General features: G+C 43.0%; 2 protein-coding genes across 5 annotated transcripts in view; both read right to left on the bottom strand.

Annotated features, from left to right (window-relative positions):
- The window catches only part of LOC139920268 (ELKS/Rab6-interacting/CAST family member 1-like), a 132,272-nt gene extending 119,207 nt beyond the window's left edge, over positions 1–13,065 (bottom strand). For all 4 annotated transcript variants that reach the window (XR_013504067.1, XR_011785034.2, XM_078281860.1 and 1 more), the window contains exons 1-4: positions 12,845–13,065; positions 2,665–3,673; positions 685–762; positions 78–233 (exon numbers count right to left, since the gene is read on the bottom strand). Coding sequence is in view for 2 of the 4 variants with exons in the window: in XM_078281860.1 (XP_078137986.1) it covers positions 78–233; positions 685–762; positions 2,665–3,171 (741 nt within the window). In the remaining 2 variants the exon portion in view is untranslated. The remainder of the gene's footprint in view (positions 1–77; positions 234–684; positions 763–2,664; positions 3,674–12,844) is intronic.
- A 2,452-nt stretch (positions 13,066–15,517) lies between these two features.
- On the bottom strand, positions 15,518–18,800 carry LOC139920277 (E3 ubiquitin-protein ligase TRIM39-like). The gene has a single exon (XM_071910255.2). It carries the CDS (start codon positions 18,798–18,800, stop codon positions 16,896–16,898), a length of 1,905 nt encoding a protein of 634 aa, XP_071766356.2. The 3' UTR covers positions 15,518–16,895.
- Positions 18,801–20,000: the final 1,200 nt, after the last annotated feature.

Raw genomic sequence — 20,000 nt, 5'->3', positions numbered from 1 at the left:
GAGTGTGTCCAACATAAGCACTTGGACACCAACACACACATACACACGTACACACACACACCCCTTCATATTCCTACCTGTGTTTCGTCCTGGACCACTCTGTACTGTTCCTTCCAGACGGCCATCTTGGTGGCTTCGTCCTTCCTCAGCGCTCTCTCTTTCTTCAGCTCTGGACTCCAGAACGTCTTGATGGAGTTCATAGAGGAGCTCAGCTTGGACTCCTTCGCCTCCAGCTGCAAGATACCAAAACACAACAAAAAAAACAGATCGAATGTTTCTTTTAATAAATGTTTTAGTGTTTGTATTGATTAGGATCCTCCCTGAGATCCTCCCTCTCTCTACAGTTTTGGACTCCAGAACGTCTTGGTGGAGTTTATTATTAACTCAACTTAGTCTCCTTAGCTTCAGCCTATATACGGAAGAAAATAAACACATTAGAGAGTGATGTATCATATTACTTATATCTATATATACTGTTTATTATTGTAGTATTCTGTGTCCTTCCTCGTAACTACTCCCTTTTGCTTAAATTCAGAATGCCTTAATGGAGTAAATAGAGGAACTCACATGCAAACAAAATGCAAAATAACCTAAATTGTAAATGAAATGGATGTATAATTTTCTTTCCTCAGAGCTGTGTGTGTGTGTGTGTGCATGTGTGTGCGTGTGTGTGTGCACACTTACCTCTCTGCGTAGCAGTTCATTCTCTCTCAACACCTCTCTTAGTTGTGTCTGTAGGTCTGACATGGCACCTTCCCTCACCTGTTAACACACACACACACACACACACACACACACACACACACACACACACACACACACACACACACACACACACACACACACACACACACACACACACACACAATCACCACGCATCTAGTGAGAGATTGCTGGAGAGAAAGCAATACTGCAGAAAAAAACCTAGATACACACTGCACCACTTTTTAACTTTGACTTTAACCAAGTCTGGAAGTCTACCACATTTACAAACAAGCAGAAGTTGACATATTATATGATTTTGTGTTCAGGATCATACTTCATACATACTCAAAAGTTGAAAGCTTTCATTTGTTTGCAACTATCACTACTGAGAGCTGGTGACAGCAGATCCCAGAACAGCTAATGCTGGAGGTCGACTGCTCCTGAACACCACTGGAGGTGTGTGTGCTGAAGACTGAACATTTCCTACCAAACTGAAATATCCATCTAAATATTTATGATCATGTAATACCAACAAGACATTTCACATTCAGCTTATTTATACAGTAAATAAGTTATAATTCCAACACACACATGCTGAATATATGGTAATTAATGTCACACATTTACGTTGAACAAAGTGAAAAGAAGCTTTGAGCATTAAGTATAGGACTGTGTTAGACCAGCATGGAAGGATCTAGACACTATAATATTTATGAAAAAAGTGCTCCCTTGAAAATGTATAATTCATCATGACATCAGAACATCCGTGTATTAATGAATTAAGTGTATCCTGGGGGCATTTTTGTAAACAACATGCAGAGTCTGTTTTTGACCTAAAAAAACAAACAATGCAGTACATTTTAAATTTACAGTTTAGGCATTTAGCTGACGCTCGTTCCCCGAGCGACTGTAAGTGCAGCAGTGGAAAAGGTTTAAATTCCTAGATCACCAACATTACAAGACACCAACAGCAAGGAGGTCAAGGGTTTAGAGCCACAGCACACATACAGAAAATGTAAGAGGCGAGGAGAGAGGTAGAAAGGATTTTTTAACTTCAGGATAGGAACTGAGTAGCAGGTTAAAACTTAGTCTTTCTAAACCTATGACCAGGTCTAATTTAGGTTAGTGAAGGGGTGACTTAAGAACAAATTATTACCCCTCCAAAACCTGTCTGAATTTAAGTTACATGCCTCCTGAACGGAAGGAAGAATTCATGTATATGATACAAAAACTATCTTCATTTATTGTTTGCCACATGCAGCTGAATTTGATCTTTTAGTCAGTTTTGCTATGACAGACGTTGTCCCCTTATGTAGACTCAAAGAAAAAACTAAGAAAAACAACATTATCTACACCCAAAGTCTGTTTCTTCCACATATTCCTTATCTGTTGATTCTAAACTTTTGAACTCTACCATATCCTTTTCTACAGCAATTTCCTTGACAAACAATATGAAAATAATGCTAAGGATTCATGTTTTTAATCCCAGGAGGCAAACAGAGTGATTTCAGTCTCTTGTCTCTTAACGCTCCTGTCATCTGGGGACCGGCCAGAAACAGAACCACCGACCCATTTTGAGTCCCACAGTTTAGACAACACAGCAGCTCTCAACCTTTTGGTGCTGTGGCACCAATTACTTCAATTCAATTAGCCTTTAAATCCCAAGGAAAACAAGTGTATTGATTGCAGGAAAATGTCATAGCTATATCAAAAGCTCTGTGTGATCACACAAGATGTAAAGATGTGAGGACAATAAGTGACCCAAACTACACACAGAGGAAAAAGGTTGTGACCATAAGATTATCAAACTGAATTCTGATGTAAAAAAAAAAGTCTCAAAGGTCAAATCTTAATGCACAACTGACCTCATTTCACTGGACGCAAGCATGTCATAGCACAAAGGTTGACAACCAGCAGTTTAAGAGATGCTAACTCAGAGAAAGTCACAGCCACACTCACCTGTCTCATGGAGTGGGGCACCGTTGCCGCCTGGGAAGACTGGCCCTGCAGCTCCCCCCCGAACACTATCGCGTCGCTGGGTATGGCCCCTCCACCGCCTCCCCCTCCTCCAGTGTTAATATTAGGACTGCTCCCCATGACGGCCCCCCGCACCCCGTAGGGCACCCTGGCCCCGGCCCTGCCCAGGGTCATGGTGCTCTTGGGCAGGGAGGGGTTCAGCCCGCTGCCCAGGCTCCCAGCGAGGCCCACCAGGTCGTCGCCGGTGTCAGTGAAGTACAGAGGACCGGTCATGGCGTACGCAGCGTTCAGAGACTGAATATTCTCCATGGACAGGGTTTTACCGGAGCCGGTGAGGCCAGCGGCGGAGCTGCTGTTGCTGTTTCGCCGGTGTCCAAGGCGCGGGGAGCGGGGGAGGCGCGGGGAGCGACCGGGACTACCGGACACCGAGCTGTTACCGTTGGATCCAACGGCGTCCAGCTTGGAGACGGAGCGGGAGCTACTGTACATGGCGAGAGGAAATAGGGGGCGTGTGTCGAAGAAAGAAAAGAGTGTCTGAATCAAATGAATGAATTGAGTGAATCAAAAATATAAATTTGAGATCCACAAAATCAGCTGTGTCCTGAGAAAGATCCTTTTGAAAAGGTTGGAAAAGCACTGTTCTGTGGTGACAAGCTGGTTAGGGCAGCAAAATTACACAAAAAGGCAGGAAAATAATCAGGTAACAAATCAGGAAAAGATTAAATCACTAGTAGCAATACATGGGGGATGGATTTCCAGAAAAACTGAAATGCTAAATATAACAACTCAAAACACAAATTCCAGTCAGTCTTCTACTGTAGTCTTTCTTGACTTGAAATATCCTGATTCAGTGTTGACATAGCTGTGATCAAGGCCTTTCCAACGCCGTCACTGTAATCCATTGGCTTTGTTGGTGAGCAGTAATCAATAGGACATTCCTACTGATAAAGGCAGCTAATTAATCCACAAGGCCTGGGGATGATGGGATCACCTGGAGAGAGAGAAGAGAGAGAAATAAAGAGGAAAAGAGACTTAGAGAACAATAGAATAAAGACATATTGCACTTTAGGCACACAAGAATACACTGACTTTTCACCAAGCTACCATTGTGCAATAAGAAGATCAGTTTCCCCTCTGTGTGTCTAGTATTTATTTGGTTCACTGCAGTGCATGCAAACACTAGCAAAAACTTGCAAAAACAGACTGTGTATGTTTAGCGGACAGTACAAACTAAAAGCGCCACAGCACACTGAACACCCAGAAGTGAAACCAATATAAATTGTCTCATTACGGATTAACAGTAGATAATCAAAGAGCTTTCTGGCCGCAAAGTCAGTGTGTTCCTCTGTACTGATGAATGCTGGGAACTGACATTACCTGCATAGCAAGTGGGAAGGGAAAAGCAACTTCATTGGCACACGACTCACAAATCCTATGCATAGTATATATAAAGACATATGCGTAAAGCATAAATACATGCTGATGGACATGGAGGTTTGGATATATTGCTGCATATACCACCACAGCTGTTTCTCTCTCTCTCTCTCTCTCTCTCTCTCTCTCTCTCTATGTAGGTCATGAGTGCCATACTCTATTTGCTCTAGCTCTATTTGGCTCAACCCCACACACACACACACACACACACACACACACACACACCTTTCTTCTTTTCCAATAATCACTTATCAAGGAAGCTCCATTTTCTAGCCCCACACTACCTGCACACACACACACACACACACAGTAAGAGGGAGAAATAAGAAAATAGGGTGACACTGGCTGATACTTTCACATTCCATAGACTACGGAAAAAAGGCTTAGCCTGTGTATACAAACTGTATTGCAGGCAGCCAACAGCACCAGCTGATGTGTGTGTTCATCTGATCACATCTGATAACCCTAACCCTATTGCTTCAGAGGTCAGAGGTCAGGGTCAGCTGGTAGGGATTCAGAGTCTTGCTCAAGGGCACTTCAGCAGAGCTGATGCTTTCTGACACAGGGCTTGAACCCACGTTGTCCAGTTGAAGGGCGGTCTCTCATAACGCAAGGTCACCCGTCCGCCCCCATACACAACAATGTTACAACATGAATGGCTGCTGGTGGGCAATGTCGTCCCAAAGTTCAGCAGCAGCCCACGTTCCCAGGGCAACAAATGAGGTGACAGTGTTGAACATCAGCTTACATTTCTGTGGCCATAGAAAATGAATGGCTTTCAAGTGGCGGGTTTCTCCAGTTGGTGTGAATACATGGTGAGGATATCCTATGTCAGTACGGTATCCTCCAGTGTCTCCTTACTTTTCCAGACATGAGAATATGTATATTGTATATCTCCCATCTTTAGTGCCACTCACTACTGTGCTACCAATTAAACACCTTAAAATAACACAAAATAAAATGTATCTCTTCCCCTACTGCCTTTTATAGAGCAATCTGTTAATATCTCTGTTAATATATCTCATAGAAGCTTAATCAGTGTGTCTGTTGTATGAAATACATGTTTAAAAATAGAATATTCCACTGGTTTCTGTGATTCAGTCAATTACATTAACTGTTATTTATCTAATTTTGTTCTGTGAAAAAAAATTGTAAAAAAAATTATGAAAAATGCCCATCTGTCCTATTCCTGTTAATCATATGAGTCAAACTGGATAAGAGCATCAGCTACCGTAGATGCCAAAAATGTAAATTTAATGTAATGCTATCAAATAAAGCAGAGACACCATGAAAAGAATCTAGGTTATGCCCCCACTGTCATTAAACACTGTGTTTAGTCATGCTTTTACAGGCTGTTAATCAGTGCATGTGTGTTGTATTTAAATGACCTAAATATTTTAACTATTCAACTGATTAAGTCAATTAGGTCAGTGAAATCTTGCAAATAAACGAGCTGTGAAAATACTGGAAAATGTCCATACTTACCTTTCCTATCACTTTCTACTGTGTAACAAAAAAAACAGCAATTTTAAAAAGCCAGTCAGTCAGTCAGTCAGTGAGTGAGTCTGGTATCCTAGGAGATAGTGATGTCAGCCTCAGGTCAGTGGACACATGAGCTGCTCACACACACACACACACACACACACACACACACAGACATGTTGGCCATATGATCCAGACTCTCCCATTACTGCTGAAATGAGATGAACTGAACTAAACCTCTTCTTAAATCGTCATCACGCATAAAAAAGAAAAACTTCTATCAGAGATGCAAAAAAACTGTCTGCCTTTTCTCCCTGGCTCCTGTTTCTTTACCAGACTTCTCAATTAGAAATGATCAGCCTAAGAGCACAGAAATATTTGGCTTCTCTAGTATCTGGGCACTGTGGATTTATTTGACCCTTACGCTCCTCACTATTGGTTGCCTGTACTGTTGGTGATGTAGGAATCTAAGCTCATTCTACTGTCACATTCATTATAAATCACTATGGAGCTTCAGTTTAATGTCTATGCTAATCTAGCCACCAATTTCCCCACAATAATCTGGTAAGTAGGGCTGCACGATACTAGCAAAAATAACAAATAATGTGACTTCAATAGGATTTGTGATGAACAGACTTTTTTTTACATTATTTTTCAGTGCTTCAATAAGTTGCAAAAAGTTGGATTGGGGATGATGAAGCTTAGAATTTGCTCATCTTGAATATAAAGAAAGATTTTAGACTGAAACATCTTTCCCTCTAACAAAAAAAATGCAGCCTCTTGCATTTTAGAAATTGCAGTAGTCAACATTATGATTTCAGTATTTGTTTGATTACCTGTGCAGCCCTTCTGTTGACCCGTTTTAATCTCCCTATGACCCAACTTTGGGTCCCGACCCGGACCTTGTACAACAGTGCAGTAGTGTATATTTCCAACTAACGTTCTGCTAGGCACAGATCTTTGGCCTGGGAGATCGTACTGACAGCCAGTCAGTTACAGCCACACACACACACACACACACACACACACACACACACACACACACAGGGACCATCTGCTTTCTTTCCCCTCAGGCCAAAAACACACACCTGGACAAAAAACAGGCCAGGACCCTGCCTCTAGCACAGACACACACACACACACACATCTAGACAATCAGGCAGACAAACACACACACACACAGGCCGACAGATATACACACACACACACACTCACACTCGCACACACCTAGACAAACGCACACACACACAGGAGGGGACACATGCACATCAGCTCAGTGGCCGTGAGTGATCATATCACTAAACACACACACACATCTAACGCTCCATTTGAGGCCAATATGAGACAAGAGACAGAAAAAGAGAGAGAGAGAGTGTCAGTGAATTCCCCCTCCTCCTCTCTAGACCTACTGACCTGTAGATAATGTGTTCATGTCCCAATTGTCCCAATAATGTAAAAAAAAAAAAAAAACTGGACTACTAGCCTCTTTTTTAGCTTTTATTTACCCAAGGAAGATTTGTTGAGCACATGTTCTTTTTCAGCCACAACCTGCCTCACAGTCATACAGACAGTCAGTCCAGGCTGCCCAGTACAAGCACAGCCTGCTGCTGTCGGACACTGAGCGGCTCTAACTGCCTTGCTCAAAGGCAGCTGGACAAGGCCGAGGGAAGGGACAGCATGTCTTAGTCACTTCCCCTGCCCACATTTTCTCAATGGGATTCAAAGCAGAAGTCACAAGCTCTCTGCCACTGCCCCAAAATACCACAATTCACCGACATATTACATCAAACCAAGTAATACAAGAAGTAAAGGCAAGTAGAGGCCAGCAGCACCATAATACACCAAAGAATACTGAAACGAAGCCTACTTGTTGATATTTAAAGCTTGGAGCAGTCCTAGGTACAGAAGCAGGCTGTTAGCACAAACTGGCAAGCTAGCTGGCTCTTTTACTGCTTTATCTTGTCTTTACACTTTTAGAAATTTGGATAATAGTAGTTATTTTTCATGTTAATGGAACCAATACAAGCTACTAGCTTGTACGGGCCATGAATTCTGATATTTTTGATACTAGGGCACCTCACTTTAATTGGTAACCTTGCTAGCCTGCTAGCATTTATCAGTTCAAGCTAGGGTCAATTTATCTATGAAGGAAATTAGAGGCTAAGACACACACACACACACACACACACACACACACAAACACATCAAATACGCACATAAACCATTTTTCAATTTTTTATGTCTTGAAGACCTCATGGGAACCACCATACACATGTGATCTTCTGCTTTCTAAAGTTAAAGTTTGAGGGTCACATGAATAGAAATGAGAAAACAACAAAGAGCAACACACACACACACACACACACACATTGACAATGACATTTTAATGTTCACGCTTGCTGTGCACTTCTACTTGATGTGTCATTCTAAGTTCAGGTAAAATGCATCATTTCACTTGGTGGACGGATCGGTGATTGGCCAATCACACTGTTACAAAATCTGAATCAGTTGCCAAAAGCCTGCTGATCGGGGCATTCCTAATTGCAAAAACAGCACAGTTGTTCTCATATCCTGATATAAATATCCAAACAAGAGCCATTCTTGAACTGCAACACCTACTGCAACCGACCCTGGAATTGACCCAGGAGTGAAACTGGGAACCAAAATAACCGCAACCCCACCGTGTCTACAGAAACTCCACAGGAAACACCGACACACACTGCGCCCTGCGTTTCATCCTGTACCTCCCTGTACTGTTCCTAACAGCCATGTTGCTTGTCTCATCTTTCCTCAACACACACACACAATGTTGTCTTAAGCCTCATAAAATCCTAGAATATCACACTAGGCTACCAAGAAAGTCCTCATGGTTGAATGCCAAGTACTGTGTGTGTGTGTGTGTGTCTGAGTAAATCTACAGTATGTGCTAGCACAGCAGAGAACAGGCTTCAACATTTGTCAGTGGCCCAACATGGCCACAGATGAAGAAGCAACGCCAAAATTAAGTGGAATGATCATTAGAATCACCGTGGCGACCACAGAGCTCGTGATAGAGCAGAGCTGACATGCTGAAAAGTATTAACTACTGCTTAGTATTAAATAGAAGCCAGCTTTTCAGTTCCCTCATATGAGAGATGGATGTCTGTTCATTCAAATACTTTACACACACACACTTTTTTCCACTTCTTTTTTTCTCTTTTCCATCGCTCTATCTCACACCTCTCTGTCCCGTCTTTTCTCTCTCTAATCCCCCCTTTCTCTCTCTATCTCACTTGTCTCCCTGACGCTTTCACTTTCTGTCTGTCTGTCTCTCTCTGTCTGTCCCTCTCTTTCTCCATCAGCATTCCAGAAGGTGTTCTGCATGTTCTATTTATGTGACAACCACACACACACACTAGTCTACTGCACCGCACAATGCAATACACACACACACACATACACACACACACACACACACACACACACACACCACCCAACCTATACTTAGTCGACTGGTGTTTCAGCATGGGAGCCGAATTTGACAAATTTCGTCTCTTGCCCTGGGATCTAGGCCCATAAATACACATTATACTCATCATGAATGTTATTACTCTCTATTACTGTCCGTTTCCGTCGGACACTTGTGATGTAATGTGGCCAGAAAGTCAAGTCAAGTCAACTTTATTTGTGTAGCCCTTAATCACAGTTACAGTCTCAAAGGGCTTCACAACACCCACATTATGAAACAACAAATGAAAATGACCACCCTAACCTTAGACCCTCAATGAGAACATGGGACAGTTTGTTTGCTGAATACTGGAATTGTGATATGAATTATCATAACAACAATAATATTACTGTTATATACATAGGCTTAGGGTTGCATTTAGTACCACTGTGTAATGTAGAACTCCACTCCCTGCCATTTGCTTTTGAAAAATGTGGTTTGGCTTGGTCCCATAGTCACATCATATTGTTCACATGTTAGAGCAGCATGACACTGACAAGAAAATCCGTTTGTGTATGAATACTGCATTGCGATATGAATTGCGATGTGTGAAAACTGCATTTCTTGGTATAATAAAGGGAGAACATGAGAATCTGTTGCTTAGGATTTGCTCCATTTGAATAAAATAAAAGGTTTTCTCAGACATGTAACTTGATTTGTGGGTCAGAGATTCAGATTCAGAATGCCTTGTTTCGACCATCGGCAGCACCTTTCACTCTAGGAAAAATAATCACCACCTCTTGCAAACAGGATATTGGACTAGTCAAAATTGCAACTTTGGTATTTTTTTCAATTACTTGTGCAGCCCAACCACACTTGGGAGAAAATATTAGCGGTCTATAACACTAAATACTTGTGTTGGGGAGAAGATGTCTCTGCGAGATACAGACGATACAGATTTCGTCTTACCGGAGCCACTGTGCTCCTTGTAACTCCACTCCGTGCCACCTGTCCTATCAGAGATAAGACACATAATACGCTTCAGACACTGGAAAGCACAACACTGATAAGGCAGAGATAGCATCAGCTCCAGTCTATTGTGTACCACAGGAAATTAATCCTAGATGCAGGTTGGGCAAACAAAGCGCACAAACAAACACACACCAGTTCACACACACACACCCACACACTGATGTAGACACACACCAGCACACGCATCCAGATATAAAAATACAGATAGACATACACACACATACACACAAAGACAATGACATGTACTTACACGCACAAACATGCATACACTATGCACACACACACACACATACACACACACTGCACCCTGGGAGTAATAACCTTATCTAATCTTGGCTACTGCCTACATAACAAATATGGAAAATGTAGTGTTGAGACTTGGCAATTAATACCAAGCCAGGGAGGCACAAAACTAATTCTGCAGTGTGAAGTCGCAGATGGATGGTAAAGTGGCCAGAATGTTGTCGTTGTTAGTTTGAATCCCCAGGCCAGACAGGAAAATACGGGCAGGGGAAATAAACAAAACCCCCAAATGCTCACTATGGTTGTACTGGTGTGAAAACAGCCGCCCACAAACTCCTGTAATTACTCCTCCAGGCCCTCCCTATAAAGAGGAATGTGTTCTCAGTCAACTTGCCAGGTTAAATAAGGATGAAGCAAGTTGAGAAGGTGACCCCAACATCCTCCTGAACATGCTGAAAGGTGAGTGCACAGCACGCTATACTAACTTTCCCCTGCCCGCTTGTGCATGCGACTGCACTACGACAAAAGAGCACACACTCTGGTGTGTGTGGTGCTAAAAAGTAACACAAATGTGTGTTGTCCCAAACTAGACACATGCTGACAGGAAGCCATTGTTTTTAAGGGAGAAGACGCAACCTTATGTTGTTGGCTTGGGTCATTGTGTGTCAAGGCTTCATTGTAAATAGAAATCTGTAGCCTATTAGATGACATGCCTGGTTAAATGAAAGCTTGCTGAAAGGTGGAGGCAAAGTATCTTACAGTACTATGAGTGCAAATACTTTTAGCATGGGTGGCCCAAAGTATTTATTTATTTATTTGTCATTTTTCACAACATAGTTACAAAATGCTTCACATAAATAGCAACAAAAAAAGAGTCCCAGCTATAGGGATAAGACAAATAAATGGCAGAGTAGGTATCAAAAGGCCAAAAAAGCCAAAAGATTATATAAAGGCCTTATGATAAAAAGAAGAGAAGTGATTTAAAAGATGATACTGACTCTGCCAGCCTCAGCTCCTCAGGCAAGTCTTTCCAAATCTTTCCTCATAATGGATCAAAAGTTCAGAAAGATAACTACGGCCAGGCCTAAATCAACAATCAATAAAATCAATTCTAAAACAGTAGGAATTGAACCCCATAACCCTGGCAGTGTTACTTAGCACAATGCTCCAGACAGAGGTGTGCAGAACCACCAGGGCATTTAAAAATGTCCAGTGTTTATACCGTAATAAACTTTGTGGAAGGAAGCAGCTCAGTTCCCCGCCTGCGTGTTCCCGGAGGAGGGGCGGTGCAAAGCTGCTGGAGAAGTGGGCGGAACACAGAGGAAATCACGGCGTTCCGGGCATGCAAAACACGGAGCAGCCCTCACCTCTCCGCGCTCAAAACCACCACATCGGGTCGCGTATTTATAACAGTTCATTTGCTTTACAAGCTGCTGTTATTAATAGGTAGAGAAGTCCTATACGTGTTGCTCAATATTGTTGCTGTCTCGGCTCGTAGTGCGTCAGCTGACAGGACCTGGCTACGTTGACAGCAGTTTCATGTGAAGCTAAGGCAGCATGAAAAATACTGACATTCCTCGGTTCAGAGAGAGAGAGAGTGGGCAAAAGTTTGTGCAATGGAAAAAAAAAAAGTTCAAAACCCAAACAACCGGCCTAAAGGAACTATAGGAATCCAATTAGAAATTTCACAGCAAACCCTTTAAGTCCCTATATGGGAATATTATAGGAGATAAAACATACCAGTCTCTATAAACTAGCAAAGGAACACTTAAAGTCCTTGTAGGAATATTATAGTGATACAACAGGAGAGTAAAATGCCATAAAGGAACTTAAGGCCACTAAAGTCCCCTATAGGAATATTACAGGAATATGATGGTGATTAGGAGGCTTTGAAACACTACAGGGATGTCAGCTGCACTTCATCCGCCGCCTGAGCAGATTGATAATCGCATTTAGAGGTTGTGGCCGACAGGAGTGGACTACAGAGACAAGACATGCTGTATTAGCCTGTTATTCCGGGGACATTACCTCCAGGATATAGTCTTTATCTGCGGCCAGCGGGGCTGTTTGTTTTCCAAGTGAGGAAACCTTGCAGTATTGAGCTCGCATTGTCGTTTGTTCCCCTCCAAAAAAAAAAAAAAAAAAAACACAAGTATCATAATGACAGTCTGGCCAAAACACTGCTCCCCTCCGGCAGAAATTTAACAGAGCCCCTTTGGGTCTTACAGCTGACCTGAAACCACCGTGAGCGGAGTGCGCAGTGTGTGTGTGGGGGGTAAATTGTAGGATTATGCATCTAACGTAGGCATGAAAAATTTAAATATATTATTATTGCTAAAATATTCTTCTACAATGTTGACGAACGTGGCTGCAGTGAGGCACACAAACACAGCACACACATGTGATGTTGACCGAGTGCTGGTCAATATACAACACACACATACGTGCACACATACGTGCACACACGTTCATACACACATGCACACATGCATACACAGACACACACACACGCTCGAGACTGCCAGCTAAGTTCCATATACTCACTGCGGCTGTGTTCACTTCAGCAATAGTATCCTCGGTTGTGAAATAAGCAGTGTAAAAAAGAAAAAGGCCAGTCACATATCCTCTTCAGTTAGTCTGCTGCTGTCAAACCACCAAGTCACGACTCGTGCAGACCGTTAGTCGAGGGAAAATCCTCGTTTTCGGCTTGTCTCTCTCTCTGTCTGTGTATCCGTCTCTCTATCTCGTATCTATCTGCTGTCTGTCTTCCCCTCTTTTCCGTCTTTGCCAGCTCTACCAGTGGCTTCCCCACTGCTCGGGCGCTCCCGTGACGTCACGACGGCGAAGCGCGCCCCCGAGACGTACCCCCCCCCCCCCCCCCCCTCACCTCCTCCTCCACCACCACCGTCTCTCCCTCTCTCCCATCCAAGGGCGCGTTCGTGATATTCCATAGACATTAAAGTAGCAATGACATGAGAAATGACTTTTTCGCCTTGCTAGGTAATTCCCTATGTCAAAACATACACGTATCCAACAATAAATGCATTTATTATTTTCTTTAATCATATTTTTACATATATGTAATGTAAATCCCATTACTTTTACCTCCTGGAAAACAATAGTTGTTACTTCATGGCGTACCAGTAGCACTAGGCCTACATAAAAATTCCAATAATACCACCACAGATGTTTGAACAATCCCCCCTCCATCTCTTCCAGCATATAAAGCCTGCAACTTCACAGTTTTTAAAGTAACATGAGTGGCAACTAGGTACATGGTGTATTTGGGCTTTTCAAAATACACCCTGTTTCCTTTTCCTAAGACAGCTGTGTCCCTGTGGCTGAAATTTATTCATTTTAAAATTCCAGAATTTGGGACAGATACCTTTTGCAAATTTTTGAAGAGTCCCTCCTGTTTCAGCGAGCAATATGTCAAATTACTGAAGCAAGGCACCATCCAAATACTGTTCCTGGATAGCTCCGGTTATTAGGAAAGTGATATGCTTAATTCATACTTGAACAGTAACGGTGGTCCAGAGCCGCACAGGGTGTCCCACAGAGGGTCACAGAGAGGGTCTGAAGACGAACCGTGCACCACTAGAAAAATTGAACTATGCACCAGGGGTTGCAGACGCTGCAGATATGTTCACTGGAGACAAAGGTCCAGGACATCATGGGTCCATGGTTTGACCCTGAGCCAGATGAGCCACCAGGATGCCCCAGATTTTTGCCCTTTGCCCTTCTCAGAGTCTGTGTGCACTCCACTGCTGCCATCTTCACCGCCAATCAGATTGTTGTTTACATTTTTTTTTCAATAAAATATTCATATGAAAATTTCCAACAATTTTTTAAATGATTTGTGGCCCTCTGCCTGACTGATGGATGTTCATGCAGTGAATCGTGGCAGCAGCCCAGCGGCCAATCGCTGCAACGCAAGTTTACATGTATGGTATGCGAGGGAAAAACCAGAGAGTATGTGTGTGTGTGGTAGAGGGAGCATAGGAAAGACTGGAGAGAGAGAGAGAGAGAGAGAGAGAGAGTCATGGAAGAGCAGGCATGGCCTGGGAAGTGAACTTGCTGCACAGCTGGTACCTTTGGGGAATTTACTGTATGCAAATAATGTCTAAATATATAACAACCATGCCGGAAAACAGAGATCTGAAAAGATGCAAATTGTAGGTGTGGATCCATACAGTAATGTTGTAGTTAAAATTAATGGACCCTTTGTCAAATCTCATCTGCTCATCCACATGGCAAAGTCCTCAGTCATGTATTTCCAGGCTTTGGAGTTCCCTCTCTCTGGGGAAGGACTGCTGAATCTGCCAATGTCAGCTGATATTACTGATCAACAGTTACAGATTTTGATACATTTCATCAGCTGACGGGTTGGACTGAGTAATTACAGTCTGTAATAATGTTAAACTTATATAAGATGATTTGTACTTGTCATCTATCCGAATTCTTTCACCACAGCAAGACCTACATATGTTCACACTTCAGTGTCAGTCTACGTTTGTGTGTGTGTGTGTGTTTGTGTGTGGCCTACATGCGTATATATGCCATAATTCATGCAGTTATAATTGTTGATGTCTCTGACCTCCCAGGTCTCTTTCTCTCTCTCTTTCTCTCTCTCTCTCTCTCTCTCTCACACACACACACACATACAACATCCTAAACAATCTCCTCATCTATACTCTGACTACATACACATACAAACACACACAGGCAAACATACGCACACCATCCAAAAGAGAACCCCTCGTCTATACATTGACCAAAGACAGACCAGACAGACAGACAGACAGACAGACAGACAGACACACACACACACACACACACACGTCCCAGTTCCCTGGGCGCCAGTCAGTCAGACAGCTGAGGTATAAATAGTCCGCTGGCTAAAGTTCCCCTTGACAGAAACACAGGAGTGGACCAGCGCTCGCCTCTGAAATGCCTCTGCTAATCTGATTATTGTAAACACGTGTAATCAAAAAAGTATCACTTGATCCATTTTAATTAATCTGTATAATTTTGTATTGGTTATTTGAGTGGCTCGTGGCTGTTATTTGTTTTATCATTGCACATAACTTTGTAACACTGTTTTGAATAGTGCCTACTACTCCAATGGAGCAGCATAACCTGAATATGTAAAGGTAAGAAAATAATGTGACACAAGCTAATTTGTGAGAAATGCATTCATTTTAATAAGCACTGAAATACATTGCAGCTGCATACTGTACACTATTAAGTCTTAAGAAACATTTGGTGCTCAAGCTCATTAATCAAATAACTTTTTGCCAAGGATACCAGCATCCATTAATGTCTTACATCCTGGGGTGCATTCAAAACATTCAGAGTGAGAATTGTTTTGAACTAGTCAATGGTTTTCACTTTAAGTGATCCAAACACACAAGTGTGCATGTGTTACATTCCCATTTCAGGCTCATAATTTACAAAAGGCTTTAGAGCATACATTTTATGCTTGAAATTTTTATACTGAAAGCCAAACAAATAATTAACAAAATGAATGAAATTAATGACATTTTTTTTTTGCATGATTTCAACTGAAGGAGATAACATTGGTTGTCTGCAGTTTCCAGAGAATCAAATTCAAAAGCAAACAGTTTCAGTTTTTTTTCCCCTAATATACTGTATTCTATGAAAGTGATCCTAAGATGGAATCGGGATCCCTTGACGACACTGTCCGTTCCTCATTGTTTCTTCCTAGGTTCCCTCAGAAACAGACCAAAACATCAGTTGATTTACCATGGTCCCATCTTCTGGTCAAACAGAGTATTGCGGTATGTGCCCATGTATAAAAGTGGTTGGAACGATTCGATTCTATTCTATTCTATTCTATTCTATTCTATTCTATTCTATTCTATTCTATTAATTTCCCCTGTCAATGTGAAGACATGGTAAAAGCTGTCACGGCTTTTCTCCCTTAGTGCAATATTTGACATATCCATTGTGTATCTTGAATGTTTTAACAAAGCGATACCTTCACAAATGCTCTGCACAAAGTTTCTGGTTTAACAGAAAACCAGCTGTCTCAACTGCAGGACTGTGGGGCACACCGCTTTCTGTAGTTGGTTTGTAGTCTTTCTTACTGTTCCTCAATGGTTTCCAAATGAAACACATAACCAGCCGTCATATAAGTGATCTTACCTGCACATAACTGTGCAGTTAAAATGTTTGTGATTACTTTTACCTTGCCATGCTGCACAAATACTACAGAAAAAAGCTATGAATAAAAACAAAGAACAAAGAATATGTATAGTGATCCACTGATAAGGTAGTATGTTTTAAATTTATACTGTTACACTGTCTGAGCCTTGTTGTCTTGTGCTATGTGTGTCATATCTCGTGTGAAGCTCAACATACTGTAAGTCTCTGCACCAATGTCAACAAGAAATTCCTGTATATATGTTGTATATAGCAAGTTAAGTGATTTTGATTCTTTCTTTTGTTAGAAGTATGTACTATTTTCTACTGGGATGTGTTAGCCCCAGTGCTAACAAGTAGAGCTGATTCATGAGATGAAGTATGTTTTTGATGAAAGTTACACCGTAACTTCCCTGGTGTGTCTCTTGGCTCAATTTGTGTGGCCTACAGGAGTGATTATGAGTGGATCAACACCAATGAAGATGCCCACTATAGGGTAAAGCTTAGGCCTGCTAATTAAAGAACTGCCAGCCAAAGAATATAAAAGAGCTTTCAGTGGTGGTACACTCTCACTGAAGGTGCAGCCCCTGAAAGAGTGGATCAGAGCCCTGGCACCCACATCATAGAAGGAAACCTCTCCCTCCTCATAATCAACAAACACACCAACCCTCTCGGGCTTCTGCCTCAGGTACAAGGGAAGAGACGGGCAAGTATTAACATAATATAGGTCCTCGATTTCACTGTGCAACCCAGTCATAGTCCAGAATCCAAACTCAGTGGAGGGAAGGAAATGCAAATTTCTGTCAAAGGAGTCTCTGGCCACTCCCACAACCCAACTTGTCTTCCCTCTGAGCTGAACCTCATAGTAGAACTTGCCTGAGGAAAAGCCCTCTTTTCCAAAGACGTAGGGCTGATGTTGAAATCTTCTTGGGCTGTAAGAGAAAATCATCTGGTGGCTTTGGGAACACCTCACTTGTTTCCCATCCTCAGACAGGATTAAATTGCGGTACGCTGTGTCGGCGTCCAGAGTCACATCCACTGCATTGCACTGCTGGATCATCCTCAGCTTGTCTAGAGGCAGATTCTCCATCTCTTTGCTGAGGGTCCCCGTCTGTTCTTTAACTGTACCGGTCTCTTTACCTGCTTTACAGCCATCGTACAGTTTGACTTCTCTGGAAAGATTCTCCATCTCTTGACTGAGTGTCTTTTCCAGCTGAGCCACTGCTTTTCTCACCATCCCCACACATTGGTAACTTTGAAGACTGATGTCAAAGCAGTCTTCGGTGGATCGAGGGGTGGGGAGGGACAGCAGGCTCCACACGAGGTCGGGGGGGGCCTCAGTGTGTGGAGGGTCGCAGAGGGGTGGGAGGCTGCCCAGGAAGTCAAGGAGGTCCTTGGTGTATGGAGGGTCGTGGGGGGATGGCAGGCTCTGCAGGAGGCGGAGGTGGTCCTCAGTGTGTGTGAGTGGCTCCAGTTCAGTTCTCCTCCTCTTGAGCTCAGTGATGCCCTGCTCCAGCTCTGTGATGAAGTCTTTAGCCTGTTTCTCTGCTACTTTCTGCTTCTCCTCAATCACCTCAATCAGCTCAGCCTGGTTCCTTTCTAGGGAGGCCACCAGAGCGGTGAAAACCTCAACAACGTCTGCTACCTCTTCCCCTGCATCTTTCTTGCTCTGTTTTATTGAGTGTTTGATTTCCTGAATACTCCTGGATTTGGCTATTTCCGTCTTTTTTATTTCTGACATCACTGCCTCCAGCCAGGCCTTCCTCTCTCCGAACTCTTCCTCTAAAGGGACGGTTATATGTACTGTGTGGTCATCTTTCAAGCACATGACGCAAACACACGTCTGCTCCACCGTACAGAAGAACTCAAGTATCTTGTCGTGCTTCTTACACACCCTGTCCTCCAGGTTCGCCACGGGGTCGATCACCTTGTGCTTCTTCAAGGCTGGGACTCTCTGATGAGGCTCCAGGTGAGGCTGGCAGTAAGAGGCCAGACACACCAGGCAAGTCTTCAGCGCCTTGAGCTTCACCCCAAGGCAGACGTCACATGGCACCTGCCCTGGTTTGGCAGGGGATTCATCTCTACCTCTCACGCTCATCTGCTTGAAACGCTCCACGATCTCTTTGTATCCCGTGTTGACCCGAAGCTCGGGTCTTCGGTAGAACGTCTCCTTGCACAGCGGACACTGAGTCAGGTCAAGGCTGGCCCAGTACCCCGTGATGCAGGCCTTGCAGAAGTTGTGTCCACATGGCGTAGAGACAGGCTCAGTGAACACATCCAGGCAGATCGAACACAGGAACTGATCTTCACACAGGAGGCTGCTGGCTGAGGCCATGTCTAGAGAAGAGTAGAGTACAGTACAGTAGAGGAAAGGAGAGGAGAGGAGAGGAGAGGAGAGGCGTTAAATACATAATCAGATAGGTTTTAATTCCATTTCAAACCCTAAGAAATATATATAAATTGAGTAGGCACCATCTAAATTTTAGGATGTAATTTCCCTATCTATCATGAGGTCAGTTTTCATGGGTACTTGAATTTTGGTACTCAGATTTGTGCTGCGTAGCTAGTAGCGCCCAGCAGATGCATGTGGAAATTGTGGGTCAGGGCTTCTGTCATTGCTATGTACTTATTAAATCAAGATAATTTGAACTTCAGACATCATCTGGCAAAGCATAGACAACATGACATCACGCAAGATATTTCCAGCGCAGCTACAATGGGGCAACGGTAAACGTCCATTTTGCACCAATATTATACAACAATACTGGGAGAAATCCATCATAGAAGAGGAAGAGATACCAATTTCTCCACCAACAAAAGCTTCAATATTCCAGAATGCAATGCAACCACACCGACATGCTGCATTTAGTTCAGTTATTAACTAAACGCAGGGCATTCTGGGAAATGTAGGAAACCACTAACTGAAGTAGAAGTAGACAGGATGGACTGACAGAATTGCAACACTTAACTCCTGGAATGCACTGATCATCACAGATTGGTGATATAAAGGCTAACAGTCTGAGACTATCTGAGGGTGGAATTTTCCTCTAACAGAGCTAGCATAAGACTTCTACTGTAAGTGACTGATGCAATAGGGCAATTCCATAGACATATATAGACAGATTATTGTCCCCGGTGTCTCCTGAAGTCCTCTGCATTACTGTCTGGTAAAGGGACAGCGCTTGTGGGAGAAGATGGGGTCCCAGGCGTTGGGGCGCTTTGGAGAGGGCACACTCTAAATTACATGCATTGGGTGGGGCCCAGTGTCACATAGTATCAGGCCTTTAATTCCTTGTCACGCCCCTGCCCTGCAGCTGAGCAGTTGTCCCAACCGTGGCAGTTTATCTTTAGTACTAGGCACCTTTAGGAGAACTAAAGCATTACTGTAGCCTCGACTTTTAGACTGGAGGATATGAAAGCAAAAGCCGTTATTATACCAGCGCATCCAATTTGATCATAGCTCAGCGCTTTACACTCAGTTTCAAACTGCGACACAGGCTCCCAATGCGCCAGTGGGGCGCGAAACCCGAGAAAA

This window comes from Centroberyx gerrardi, chromosome 24 (genome assembly GCF_048128805.1).
Source record: "Centroberyx gerrardi isolate f3 chromosome 24, fCenGer3.hap1.cur.20231027, whole genome shotgun sequence".
In the NCBI taxonomy this organism is placed as follows: Eukaryota; Metazoa; Chordata; class Actinopteri; order Beryciformes; family Berycidae; genus Centroberyx; species Centroberyx gerrardi.
Note: the sequence above shows the minus strand (reverse complement) of the source record. Positions and strands in the feature narration are given on the sequence as shown.